The following is a 15,480-nucleotide window of genomic DNA, read 5'->3' as shown; positions in this document are numbered from 1 at the left end:
TAGGGATGCGCACGAGTCGAAACATGCCTCGAATGTCGACTTGACTCGACTCGAATTCGAGATGAGACACACTTTGTAAAATTTTAGACGATTCGAGACAAACGTATTTCTCGAGTTGAATTTTCGAGTCGAGTTGAAACTGCTCGTAAAAATCTAGACTCGACTCGAATGTCTCGAAAATCTTTCTATAATGTTTAATATTAATTTGAAGAAAGTATTGACTCAGAAGCAGCCTTGAAAAAGGGAAACGACGTCCAAACGTCGAGGGGTTGGGCGCCCCCACATCATTACAGATGTCGGACGTCGTAGGCTGGGCAGACTGGTAAAACAGGACAGTGGCGGTAGTAATATCTGACTATAATGCTGGGCAAAGTACAAGTGTGTTTGAACACACACTGCACCGAACACTCCTAACGATGGGCGTCCGCAGCACGACACATCAATATGCGCATGCTAACACCACGACATCGGCAACTACAACTGAAATGAACACGTGACTATCGCCACTGGACCTTGGCGCAGTGGCAGAGCGTTGTATTGTCTGATGATTCCCGATACCTTCTTCATCATGACGATGGGAGGATGCGAATCCGTTAAGAACAGCTCCTTGACAACTGTACTGCGGGACGGAGACAAGCTGGGGGCGGCTTAATTGGAGTCTGGGGAACATTCACGTGAGCATTCATGTGTCTAGTGGAGCTCGAGTTCCAAGTAATGTGCTGCCCCTCCCAAACTTGCCGGATCTGAACCCAATCGTACAACTCTGGTATGTGATTGGACATAACGTCAGAGCACATCGCTCCCCTCCCCGGAATTTACGGGAATTAGGTGACCTGTGTGTGCACATGTGGTGCCAACTCTCTCCAGCGACCTACCAAGGATCATTGCGTCCATGCCAGGACGCGCCGCCGTTGTTATCCGTGCCAAAGGTGGGCCTAGTGACAAGTAGGTAGGTAGTCATAATGTTCTGGCTGATGTGTGCCTATATTTTAATTCGTAGACTATATTTTGACTCGACTCGAATTTCGAAACGTACCTCTCGAATTCGAGCCAAGTCAAGACAGAAACATATTTTTGAGTCGAGTCAGGCTTAAATCTCGTCTCGATTCGACTCGACTCGTGTGCATCACTAGCCTTTATTTTGGCGGTTGCCATACTTCGGTTGAGAAAGCTTAAAGCTGTGTCTTCAAATGTCTTCCGTAATCATCCAGTTAGTTTAAGTATCCGATACCAAAAGCACCTAACGTATCCACACAGCCACGAGGAAAATTAGACGACAATGTGAAACGGTAAGTATTTTAAATACATAAACATTTTAGAGATACGGACCGTTGTTCTATATGGATGCGAAACGTAGTCGCTTACACTGAGGGAAGAATATAGACTGAAAGTATTTGAGAACAAAATCCTGATACGAATATTCGGACCCAAGAGGAACGGGAATAGGGAATGGCGGAAACATCATAACGAGGAACTACATAATTTATACGGTTTACCCAGCATTGTTAGGGTCGTCAAGTCTAGGATGATTAGGTAGGCAGGTCATGTAGCTAGAATGGAAGAAAGTAGAAACGCTTTTAAAGTCTTGAATGGAAGACCAATCGGAAAACGACCATTAGGAAGACGTAGGCGCAGATGGGAGGACAATATTAAGATGGATCTCGCAGAGATAGGAATACAAAGTAGAAACTGGATGCAGTTAGCTAAGGATAGAGGTCAGTGGAGAGCTTTTGTGAACACGGCGTTGAACCTCCGGGTTCCATAGGCCATAAAGTTAGTTAGTTAGAGATACGAACTAAATATATTGCCCCTTCTTTTTTTATAACATATCTTCATGTATACACGGCGTTAGCAAATACATAAACTCCTATCTCAAGCTCCTCTAAACTATTTTAACCATACAAAGAACTAAGAAAAAACGTGTTTAGCTGAATGTAACTATTCAACCTACATAAGATATGAAACGGAGTATGCTACTGTAGCGAATATTATCTCTTTATTGTTATATAAACCTGGCTAATAAGACTTGGCTAAGAGTGTGTGTTTTATTGTGAAAAATTCGTACCTATATTACAGTTTGGATTTTCCTCTTACAATAAAATTTCAAGTATCTGAATGGCAAGCGTTGTTTTCGCTGCAATGAAGACCAATATTTGTATCTAAAAGTTGGAAAGGACATTCGAAAATTACAAAAACTAATATTGAGTACTTTAATGATCCATCCGCTATAAAACCCATACCGCATGGATCTAAATTCTGGATTTTAGTCCACTTTCAAAGCTAGAATTCTCTCGAGTAGAACAGGAAGATTTGTTATTTAAAACATTCACGTTTTCTGCCCAAACAATATAGCCCAGAACTTGAATAAAATTTAATTTTTCCTGATCATTTTTTCTAAACTGGACAAGTTAGAGATTTCTGATTCTCACTAACAAGGCAGGGTACCCAGGTGTAACACGCCGATTGTGATAAGATTGCACAGGCGTAGAGGTCATCGAAAAAGAAGCGACACGTATTTTATATATATATATATATATATATATATGGTCTAGGAATTAATTCGTGCGGTTGGTACGCACACATTGAAGCTGTAGTACAAACACAAAATACATAAATACCTTAAGAAAAATATTGTCCATCGCTAGCCACCACTTTCGCCCATCTGTCAGGCAATGTACGGATTCCGTGGCGAAAGAAGTCCTCATCCTTGGAAGCGATCCAGTCAGAGACCCATGTTCCGATATCTTCTGAAGAAGTAAACCGCTGTCCAATCAAATCGTTGTTCATGCAATCGAACAAGTAGTAGTCCGAAGGAGCAACGTCTGGTGAATACGGCGGGTGGGGTAAAACTTCCCATCCGACATTTTCTAAATAGGTTTTGACCGGTTTTGCGACATGTGGGCGAGCGTTATCATGTTGAACAATAAGTTTATCATGTCTGTTCTCCCATTCTGGTCGTGTTCTGGCCAGAGCTTGCTTCAAACGCATTAATTGTCATCGATAACGTTCTCCATTCATAGTTTCACCCGGTTGCAGCAGCTCATAGTACACCACACCTTTCATATCCCACCATATGCACAGCATAACCTTTGCACAGTGAATATCTCGTTTTGGTTGTGATGGACCTGGTTCACCTGGTTTCACCCAGGCCTTTTTTCGTTTAGGTTTCTCGTAATGGATCCACTTCTCATCACCCGTAATAATTCGATGCAGAAACCCCTTTCTGCTCTGTCGTTGAAGCAGCAATTCGCAAATGGGTTTTCTTCTTCCAACGTCTCTGTCTTTCAATTCATGTGGAACCCAATGTGACATCTTTTGAATCATTCCCATGGCTTTCAAGCGTTTGGAGACTGTTGTTTGATCAACGCCTAATGCTGCTGCAAGTTGTTCCTGCGTTTGACACGAATCCTGCTCGAGCAATGCTGTCAATTCTTCGTCTTGAAATTTTTTTGGCTGTCCAGCTCGCTCTTGGTCTGCCAAGCCGAAATCACCACTTCTAAACCGTGCAAACCACTTCTGGCACGTTCGCTCAGCTAGAGCATGGTCACCATACACTTCCACCAAAATACGATGACTTTCAGTCGCACTTTTCTGCATGTTAAAGTAATGCAGCAGGACACCCCGCAAAAACACTTTATCAGGCACAAATTGCGCCATGTTCACTTAACTACAAACTGGTGTTGTTGACGCTTTAATCCACTGCCCTATACTACGAACGATACGCGATGACAGGGGTTTGCAACACATGTGTGGATACACGGAACTGTGGGACGCTCCGTTCGTTGCGCCATCTCTTGTCCATCCGCACGAATTAATTCCTAGACCAATATATATATATATATATATATATATATATATATATATATATATATATATATATATATATATATGAACTCAAATAGGGGGCATAAAACTGGGGTCAAAATGAGATTATGTGGAATATAGCGAGAACGAGAAGAGAGATCGGAAAATGTTAAGTGTACGAAATACTTCTTTTATAGTCGACGCAAGGCAATGAAGTAGAACACACCCATGCGAAGAAAGCAGAACATCCGGGAAATGGACCGTGTACAACATTGTCACAATGTGTTACGCAAATGAGCGAAAAGGGTGATAAGCAGCAGGGAGAAAGAAGAAACGAAAACAGGAAATACATGTTTTTACTTCCGGTGCATATGTTGCCCGTATGCGAAAGAGACGCAGATTCATCTAAATGCGCGAAGATGGGATAACACGCAGGAAGGATACAAATTCCGTTCGTATAGACAGCCAGTGAGACAGTACTGCGCAGTGGGTTGCATATATCACGTAATGGAAACAACGATGAGATGAATGTTGGAAACGAAAATATATGTAGGCAATAGTAACACAAAAACAAAAATATTACTATTACTGTCATGTTGTACGTATATTTTCGTAGTTATGTATTGTTGATACTCATGCGTGGTACTGATATTACTGTTGCTGTGTATCTTACATATCTGAACCAGCTGCTATTATATTGTACTGTGATATGCACGTTTGTTCCCATTACGCGATATATGCAACCTACTGCGCAGTATTGTCTCGCCGGCTGTCTATACGAACGGCGTTTGCATCCTTCCTGTGTGTTATCTCATCTTCATGCATTGAGATGAATCTGCGTCTCTTTCGCATACGGGCAACATATGCACCGGAAGTAAAAACATGTATTTTCTGTTTTCGTTTCTTCTTTCTCCCTGCTCCTTACCACCCTTTTCGCTTATTTCCGTAACACATTGCGACAATGTTGTACACGTGATTGGTCCATTTCTGGATGTTCTGCTTTCTTCGCATGGGTGTGTTCTACTTCATTAAATTGCGTCGACTATGGGTAGTATTTCGTACATTTAACTTTTTCTGATATCTCTTCTCGTTCTCGCTATATTCCACATAATCTCATTTTTGACCCCATTTTTATGCCCCTATTTGACTTCAATGTGCTTGTTGGCCGATATAAAAAAATACGTGTCACTTCTTTTTCGATGTTCTCTATGTTTGTGCAATCTTATCACAATCGGCGTGTTACACCTGGGTACCCTATCTTGTAAGCAACAAGCTGACATGCTTGGGTATATATTGCAAGAATGGAATTTAGGAACATACGTGAACGATTTTTGGGTTACTATGTAATAAAAAAAAATCCATGTGCTTGTATAAATATAGATGGTTTGTAATAAGCACTAAGTTTTCAACACACTCTTGAAGAACCGACTCTCCTAAACTAAGCCTGAAACCACTATTATTATGCAAATGGGACATTTTTTAAGTTTAACTTCTCATGTGTTATGCCCTTCAGAGTAAATAAGACAATCAATGAGAGTGAATTACTGATTTTTCGTGTGTGTTCTGCCAACGCAAATCGATCCCAAAAACACGTGCACCAAAGACACGCACTAGGCACTAGGCCTGACAGAGATGAAGTTGGTCAGTGTGTCGGTGGGTCAAGTTTTCCGAGTAGGTCAGTGGATCGTGGGTCGTAGGCATCTGACACACTGTGACCCACCACCCACCGTGACCCACTGCAACTCACCACCCACCATGACACACTGTGACCCACTACTCACCGTGACCCACTGCAACCCACCACCCACCATGACCCACTGTGACCCAGCGACTCAGTCTGATCTACCGACCCACTCTGCTCACTGCATTGTAGACAGTATCTTCTGAAGACTGATAAATTTGTCTTCGTTTTACTTTCAACACCTTTATTTCCCTTCCTTTTCCATTTGTTTCTGTCTACTTGCCTGAGGTGAGTAGACTATATCTAAATGAAAAAAGAACTTCAGGCACTTTTGGATATTGATATTTTTAATTGTAATAATAGGAATAGAACTTATTCTTCTACTTGGCTTTCGAGACCTGAGAGTTTTTAGAGGAGCTAACTACTGGAAAAAATACATTTTTGAATCACTGTAATATATAAATTATTATATAAAAAATTGAATGAAACTATGTGTGCCTGATCATCACGGTCAAATTGCAAAGTCAAATGAAATTACTTTTGGTATGTAGTTAAGCCTTAATCCAAATTGGGATGTTGTATTGCTTTCATTGTAATGCATAATATCCTAAGGAGCTCGTGAGAATCCGAATTTTTGCGGATAAAAAATGAGTATCTCGCAAGCCGTTAAACTTACGGAGCTAAAATTCAGTGTATTAGCTCTTTATTGAAAATAAACAGAATGTGTCCTAGCATTTTTTTTAAAATTCTCCTTTATATGCGGGGGGACTTTCTATATATGGAAAATTGGTAGTGAGTTGGTTTGTAAAAATGATCGAAAACGATCGATGTTATTTAAGAAAAAAATCAGAAACAAAAAATACATTGCTTGGCTTCATATATCCGTTGCTTTCTACTATAATAATTGCTGAAGCTTATGTTTATTATATGGAGCGCTTACAGCACAGGGCAATCAACCCAAAAAACTTGTGAGAAAAATAGTCACAAAATTCGTACTCTAAGCTTAATTACACGGAAATTTTAAGTTTGGATTGTACGCATAATTAAATGGAAAATTTTACACTTCTTCTTTCCTTTACGTTGGTCTACTTACCTTGATTTGGAACTTTCAAATTTCATCTTTTTTTCCACTGAAAAGTATCGATAATTCAACAAGGAAATAATTATACTATGATAATTTAATTAAAATTAATCGTAATTTGGCAGATGGCAAACATCAGTGTGGTAATTGAAGGGGAAGAAGGAGGAAAATTCCCATTCACCTCTGAACACTATCCAGAACCTCGTTCCCTTTCGCTTTCTAGAGGAAGGAGGGAACATGCTAATGGCATCAAACCTTCATGTGTAATTACAAAAATTAAATTTATAAACAAATAAGAAATCATCAGTTTATCAGACTTTAATTGATAATTTATGCACACGATTCCCTATCGAAGGTGTGGTAGATGAAGTTTCTGTTCTCCATGAGTCGATATGGCCAACTGACATGGTCGATATGGAAAAGATGTTTTATGGTGATAGAGAGATGATACTTCTCGCTGAGTATTTCGAAACTGACCGAGAAAAATCGTTATCAGACTTAAGTCTAACAAGCAGATTGTCGATGAGGAGTTGCAGAATCGGGTCGTAGAAGTATTATCAATTTCCACGACAGAGTGCGAACGGGGATTTCCCCTTTTGAATTTACAGATGACTGATATTAGAAATACACTAAGTGCTCAAAGGTTACGTAACTTGTTGTTCATCAATGCTAATGGCCCACCGGTAGACAAGCTCGAAATAGAAGAGCTAGTTATTTCTTGGCTGAAGGATGGACATCATTCCGCTGCGGATGATTTACCACGAAAAAGTCCTGGAGGCCAACGGGAAATAAACCCGATTTCAGATTTGTTTTAAGGTGGAAAATTACGAGTAATGGAAAATGTATATTTGTATTACTAATGGCTTATTTGTGTTATTCAACTTTGTACCTAATTTTTAGTAAGTCTCTTCTTTGCTTTAGGTAAACTACTTTGAACAAATATTCATAATAATTGCAATTATGCATATTTGTCACTTAAATTTAACGTAGTGTTTTAGTGATTACACAAATTACAATTATGAGCATACTTTATAGAGATGCTCTCACATAGGGTACGCGAGCACCTTTATACACTATGAAAAACTGACTTTTCAAGTGAAAAAATACTGTGAACTGAGAAACCATAACCTTTTCCATATTGTACAGGGATATTTTCTTGCGAATAGAAGTTTCTTTTGGAATGCGTTTAGAAATTAACACTTGCAAGAATACTCGCTTAGTACAAGCATATTTTAGGCACACACTAATTCCCCCCCCCCACCTCGAGCTGTTTCAATTTCCTCACTGACAAACACTTTACCATTTTATATCGTAAAGGTCAGATCCACCGTTATTGTAACAGAGTGGTACTTGAGCGATTGACTAGAAATTCAAACTCCGATTAGTGACAATTTCACAGTCTTGATTTATTACAATAAACTCCTTAGTCAGTACAGAAGAGGCCGTGGATCGTGTTCAGAGTTGATGACGATGGATTTTGGTGAGTCAGAGTAGGTCACTGTGGATGAGAGTGGTTCATGGTGGGTGGTGGGTCACAGTGGGTCATGGTGCTCGTGGATCAGAGTGGGTCATGGTAGGTGGTGGGTCAGTAGGCCGTGGGTCAAGTTTTCATTGACCCACGCCAACTCTGAGGCCTGCAGGCTGGGCGGAAACACTAAACCATCAATACCAGTGGCATATTGCATAGACATGAAGAAAGCAAATGATACATCTGTATTATTAGATAGAAATCATTGTTAGAAGTACTGTTGACTTTGTGGATCATTGCTATCTTACTGGAATTACAGGGATAATTTAAAAATGCTGTTGTTTTCTTTGTTTCTGGGATATGGGACAACTGAGTCATACTACACTGTGAAAGACTAGTCCTTGAGAAAAACGTGTACACCATGACATCGCAGAGTTAAGTACGTCTCTTTAGAAAATACACACAAAACACTGCTTGTTACTTCCTCTACATACAGAACTAACGCCACTTTCTCGCTTATCTGGGTTAAAATAAGAAAAATTAATAATATGTTCCGTCAGTCAGTCACTTTTTACTATTATTGAAGTAATTTCTAATGTGTCCTTTTCGATCATTATATATATATATATATATATATATATATATATATATATATATATATATATATATATATATATATATATATATATATACCCCTCCCCAACGCGGGGCTGAATTTAGATTTAAACGGCATCGGAAGTGGCACTGTTCATCTTAGCGACCCCGAAAATTATGGATTCGTCACCACTAATATTGATCATTTTCGATCATTTTTATATATCGCCCCTCCGCAATGCGGGGCTGAATTTGGATTTAAACTTTATCAGAAGTGTCACTGTTCATCTCAGCGACACCGAAAACTATAGATTCGGCATCAATATCGGTCATTTTCGATCATTTTTATATATCTTCCCCTCCCCTAAGTTGCACCTTCAAAGTGAAATAATGAAAATCATCCCACGGCCGAACCTTATCCATGTTGAAAATTTGGTCGGGATCAATCATGTGGTTCAAGAGTTATTAAATCACGAACATAGTTACTTTCATTTTTGTATATATAGGTAGATTAGATCTAACGAAAAACTTTGTTAGAGCCATGGATAGCTCGGTTGAAAATTCATTTTATAACACTGTATATTGGATGTATATTTGGATTAACATTAGCACAGACGTGCTGAATGTTTTGTATAATTATAAGAAATATGATTTTCAAACCAAATTGGTCTACAAAAGAAAACTTGAAATACTCGTGTTGATCAGAATTGAAATTTAGAATAATATTTTATTATTTACTATATTTAACCAAGTTTGGGTAAATGTCAATAATAGATAAATTTATTGAAAGTCAGAGTCTAATTTTACAAGACAAGATTAGTTTATTACATTCTGCGTTATCTTATGAGAAAAGTGAATGCATTTTCTAATGAGATGCCATAGTTAAGGGGACAGTCTACTAGATATTTTTCAAAAGCTAACAATTTGTCTTTTGCCGGTGTTTCGTAAGTGGAAAGAGATAATGAAATGTAACTTACTACAATAATAGATAATGTTATTCTACACCCGAAAATATGAATCAGAAGAATTATCAATATTGCCATCCATAGAAATTACAGTGTGAACAGAATTTAAATTACCCAAAAATCTGGGTTAAGGCAGCGACTTGAAAAATGAACTCAACGGTAATTGATTTATCATGCTGTCTTTGTTCCTTATTAACTAATTTTTAAATAATATTTATATTTTTTTGTGATAATTTACATAAGTTATTACAAAATAAATACAAATATTATTTAAAAAGTAGTTAACGGGGAGCAAAGACAACATGATAAATCATCAATTACCCTTGAGTTCATTTTTCTAATCGCTGCCTTAACCTATATTTTTGGGTAATTCAAATTCTGGTCACACTGTAATTTCTATGGGTGGCAATACTGATAATTCTTCCGATTCATATTTTCGGGTGTAGAATAACATTATCTACTATTGTGGTAAGTTACGTTGCATTATCTCTTTTCACTTACGAAAAACGGGCAAAAAAAGTTGTTAGCTTTTGAAAAATATTTAGTAGTCTGTCCCCTTAAATAATTATATTAGTGATTCAATTAAAATTGTTTATTAAAAGCAAAATTCATAGGTAAGATTAGGAATCACGTAGGCCATTCTCCAACACGCTATTACAGGAACATATCATCACCATCCCTGATTTGATATTTATTGTAAGTGTTAGCTTGTTTGGTTTTTTAGATCTATTAAAGAGGACTTTGCGTAAATTTTAAGAGTTACTGTCAACGTTCGGATTTACTAACACATATTAGGAAAATTTGCAAAAATAGTACGGATACGTGTTGGTTATTCTAAATTCATGTTTTGGACAATTATTGTCTCTCGAACAAAGCATTTAATTTTAAACTTGAAAAGCATGTTAGCGATACAAATTTTTACCAGCAAGGAAAATGTATAAGATTAACTTGTTTCTAGGTTTAATAATTAATATTTTGTCAGTTAAAAATACTGCAAGCAGGATTTTAGAATATAGAGAATAAGCTCATTAACTAAATGTTGAAGTATGACATTACAGCTACTGCTGTCATATAAGGATAATGACAAAGAGATCCATTAGTTAATTACTGCTCAATAAACGACTCGGAGTTGATCACTCGTTAACTGCGAAACAATTTTATGTTCTTTTATAAATGGGAAATGTCTGTTTCTGAGTAACGCTAATTACTAATACAGTAAAACTTGTCTTCAGCGGACTCTTTATTAAACGGAAATTTATGTTGAACGGAAATATTTCACGATCCCATGCATTTACTGGCGAAAATCGTGTTAAATTCCATTCATTAAACGGAAACTGTATTACGCGGACAATGAAAATCAAAATAAACCTCTTAAAGGAAAATTTCAAGTTTTGAAGTGCAACATTTAGAAAGTTTTAGACATGCTATGAAAGGTTAGACATATATTATTAGCAAAACAGACGACAGTGATTTGCAGACCGAAGCAGACATGATGGATATACATGCTTTAATTGAGAATTATACGGAAAACCTGAAAGAAGAAGAGGATGTGGAGGAAGAAGATAAATAAGGCATTGAGTTGGAAGAAGAGTGTAGGCCAAAGTCTTATCAAGATTCTGTCAAAAGTTTAAAGGAAATGCAACATTTATCTTCCGTCGGAATGACTTATATCCTTAGTGTGTTTCTCAGGCTAACGTTTTTGTAGAAAGTTGAGCTGACAAGCAGCGATGTGTTAAAAAAAAAACTTAGCTATTGGAAAAATTTCGTTAACGTGTGTACTGTATTTTTTGTGTTCATTGTAAGTTGTGCATGTATTAATTTGTAGTAGAAATAAATACTAATTGACTAAGGTACTTACAGCATCTTGCTTTATCTGAGTATGTCCATTATATGCATGTACTTTTTTTTTACATAGGTCTATCTTCATTAACCGGAAACCCACCCTTACCGGAAACCTACCGGAATTTTTTTCAAGTCCCTTTCGACTCCGCTAAGACAGGTTTTACTCTATCACCTCTCTCTACTACATTCGCTACCTGCTTTTGTTTGACAATGAGTTGTAATAATGCTTACCATGAACTTGCTTTTATTATTAAGACAAAGGTCGTATTTTTTTTAAATAATAATAAGTAAGGTTAAAGCTATTCATAAAAAATTCACAGGTATTATTCCATGTCAATCACAATTTAGTAACTAAGTAACATGAACGCAGCATATAATCTACAGGCAGTTATTATTTACCTTTAGGAGAATGCAAAGCTTAAGGTTTACCGGCTCTCCACACGAAACATGCCACATTAACACTCACTAGTAAATATAAATAAGGTTGTAATTGCCATATAAAGATGCAAATTTACTGTACGGACCCACAAATTTGTAAAGTTTACAGAACAAATTTGTAATAACATTTTAATAAAATAGTGTATTAAATAATCTGAATTTGTTTTGTTCTTATCTGTGAGATGCATATCTACGTAAAAATACATTAATGAAATTCAAACCTGTTATGCACGAATTCGCTCATAAGGAAACTAGTAACCACGGTATATAAAGCGAAATGAAGGGAAGTACCTCAAGTCAATGTGCTAACTCATGACACACAACTATAGAAGTGTCCGAGAGTTAAAGGATAGTGGTGAAATTTACGTTAGCAGTGTGTTATATTTCTTTGGAACAAAAATATGCAAGCAATGAAAGCATAGAGGAATATTACTTATAACATCTTTAGTAACGTATATGCCATATACAGTATTTTGCGCTATTCTCGTTTATGTGCATACTCACTTTCGCTGACGCGTCTGCTCCCTATGGACGCACCCATACGCTAACGCTTGGGCTCCCCTGCTGCGCTCCTTCATTCACCAGGTCAGATAGCATTCTTGCTTTTTAAGACAAAGGCCACGTAGCACAAGTCACTTAGTGCAATAGTTCTTATCGTGTATATACACTGAAGAAAACACATAAAGTAAATATGTACAGGGGAATCCAAGTCCCCACCCCAGAAATAATTGTTTAAGGTACAAAAAAGTCAATTTACTGAAAAAGAAGTGTATATCTCCAATGAATTCATGTATGGATCCATACAATAAAACTACACCCATATAAATTCCTCAAGTTGTTCCATGTCTTTTACTTCCTTTCTTAAAATAACTAATGGGTTTAATTAATGCTGCAGCCATAAGCCATGTCAGCTATTACACTATACATTGTTAAAAAGTATACAATTGTTTTAAGCAAATTGATAAACACTATGGTTTATAAAACAATATGGAGCAGACATGTTGTCCGAAAACGCCCGTGTTAAACTAATTGCTGTACACTGTAAAACATTGTAAAAAGTAAGATTAACGTTGTCAGAAATGTCCACACTCATTTAAAATTTGTTTCACACTAAAAAGAACTATAAAAAAAACATTTGTACAAAATTAAAATTGTATTAATCCGTCCGTCCGAGATGGACCGTCCTATATCGGCACCATTTAATCTCGAACCCCCTGTTTCATGTCAAGTACAATATAATTTAATAACTATCATCACGAACACAGTAGCTATATAACTTACAGACAGCTGTTCCCGTTTACCTTTAATACAGTGCAAAGTTTAATATGGTTTACGCCAACCGACATAAATATATTACCATTAACACTCACTAGTAAATGTAAATTAGGTTGTAATTACTCATATAAATTCTACAAGTATTTATTCCATGTCAAGTACAATATAATATAATAACTAACATCATGAACAAAGTATATAAGCTACAGACAGTTGTTCCCGTTTGCCTTTAGGACAGTGTAACCGGAAGTTACTTGGTGAGCAAACTGAATAAAAAAAATGTAAGCAATTCGAACCTTTTAATAAGTTCGATTATAACCTACAGCGTACAGCGAGTCGAAAGATTGGGAGGACAATTAGCTTATATCGATTTAAATAAACTTGTAATGCTCAACATACCAGTTTAAAGAAATAGAGCACATCATATTCTTAGAGTACAAAAATGCCATTGAATCCAGTAGTTAATAAATGCATAGAAGTTCAATTCTTTCTGGGTTCTTCTTATTATTCAGAAAAATATAGTTTAAGGCTTATTTCTCTGTATTCAAAGATCCTTGAGTTTAAGTAGCTTATTTTACATTAATAACTAATTCCCTAATTGATGATTAAGCTTTCTGTAATTTTTTTTCTTTAACAGGTATACAAGAACCTAACAGAGATACACGTTGTCTGAACATGAAAACAATGGACTAGTACTACCAATGGTTGAAAATAATAGCTATGGAAATTGTGAAAGATGTTTCTTCTTTAGTTCTTATTCTGTTTCTTCAAGGTAAGATAATTATTTTTCATTAACGAGAATACTTTATACTTTGAACGAAATCTTACATATACCAATGTAATAAAGTAATATTTTATTTCCTCTTATCAATATTATATACAATGTTTCGGTCGGGTCTGGGTCTCGTTTCTCAGACCCGGCGTGACCTAGTAACACAGTGATCTAGAAATAGCCATATATAATGGCAACACTACGGCATTATTGCAAAGTTTACAGCAGATTAATGAGGTCAATTACTCACTCGAATATTCAACTGTTCAATTCCCTATGTGAAATTTCTTAATAAAAGTACAATGCCTGATATATGTAAAATATAATTTGTTATTTATTCACCTTCTTATACTGAGAGAGAATAGTGTGAGTTTGCACATTTATTCAGTATCTTATACTGACAAAGAATACAGAGTTTGCACACTTATTAATCATCTTACACTGAGAAAGAATACCGTGCGTTTGCGCATTTATTCGTCTTCTTATATACTGAGAAATTATACCGTGAGATTTCACATTTATTCATCTTCTTATACTAAGAAAGAATACCGTGAGAAAGAATTAGGGCGTGTAAGTTTTATGTCAGTTAATAATATAAAGCTATAATATTCGTACAAGGTACACTGTATATTGTTTTTGAATATGAAAGGACCTAATATGATGAGTAAATAACATTGATCCAAGTTAAAACATTAAAAGATAGAAAAAAAAACTCACCTTTCCCAACTCGACATTTTGTTGAGTTTCCGCCAAATTCACTCCTTTCTATAAGCACTAAATAAACAAATGACAAGCGGATATTGCAGGTCCAGCGTTACCGTAGACCAAAGCCATCTATTCGTAAAATAATTACTTTAAAATAACAGTATATAAAAGAAAACAATCAAAAAATAGACCGCTACATTTTGGGGCAATAGGAAGATATGGGTTAAAATACTCGTACGTATACAAATGGGTAGAAAGAAGTTTCCAATAATTTTCGTAAACTTAAATTCTTCCCAAGCGAAAAACTAATATATTGATAAGGGAACTTTTTAATCCAATTGCAAAGTTCTCGGTTTTTGCAATTCACACAAGCTATTGAAGTACTTCATTTTAAAAATTGAATATGCTCGTTTCGGAGATTTAGTAGGGGAAAGTCGGACAAAACCGGAACCCAAAATGTTTTTGCTTCTTCCTCAGCATCTATATGAATGGTATAGTTTGAATTAGTTTTCAAATACTAAATAGATTTGTTATTGACACAAAAATGTTTATTTCAGTGGAAAAAGCTGGTAAATTTGGAGAGCAAAAACATTTTTTTAAAGGGTATGCAAAAACCCAGTTTTGTCCGACCAGATCGGACAAAACCGGGTACATGTAAAATAATTACAAAAAAGCTTTTCTTTTGCAAGAAAAATATGTAATTACTCCCAGAACTAGTACAGTAAGAATCAATACAACTGAAAAAATATGTGAGCTTAAAAAGTACGGAAAATATAGAGGGCTAGACTATATTAAACCAATAACATAGAAAAAATAATTTTAGGTCACAATTTTGTTAAATCTAAGAATAAAAAT

The 15,480-nt window shown here is 36.3% G+C and overlaps 1 protein-coding gene across 2 annotated transcripts in view; it reads left to right on the top strand.

Moving 5' to 3' along the window:
* LOC145664694 (uncharacterized) overlaps nt 1–15,480 on the top strand; it is a 64,690-nt gene that overhangs the window by 22,475 nt on the left and 26,735 nt on the right. For both annotated transcript variants that reach the window (XM_081731555.1, XM_081731554.1), the window contains exon 2: nt 13,786–13,920. In XM_081731555.1, the coding sequence (XP_081587681.1) occupies nt 13,869–13,920 (52 nt within the window). In that variant the 5' untranslated portion in view covers nt 13,786–13,868. The remainder of the gene's footprint in view (nt 1–13,785; nt 13,921–15,480) is intronic.

Source organism: Thermobia domestica, chromosome 11 (genome assembly GCF_964235325.1).
Source record: "Thermobia domestica chromosome 11, izTheDome1.hap1.1, whole genome shotgun sequence".
Taxonomy (NCBI): domain Eukaryota; kingdom Metazoa; phylum Arthropoda; class Insecta; order Zygentoma; family Lepismatidae; genus Thermobia; species Thermobia domestica.
Note: the sequence above shows the minus strand (reverse complement) of the source record. Positions and strands in the feature narration are given on the sequence as shown.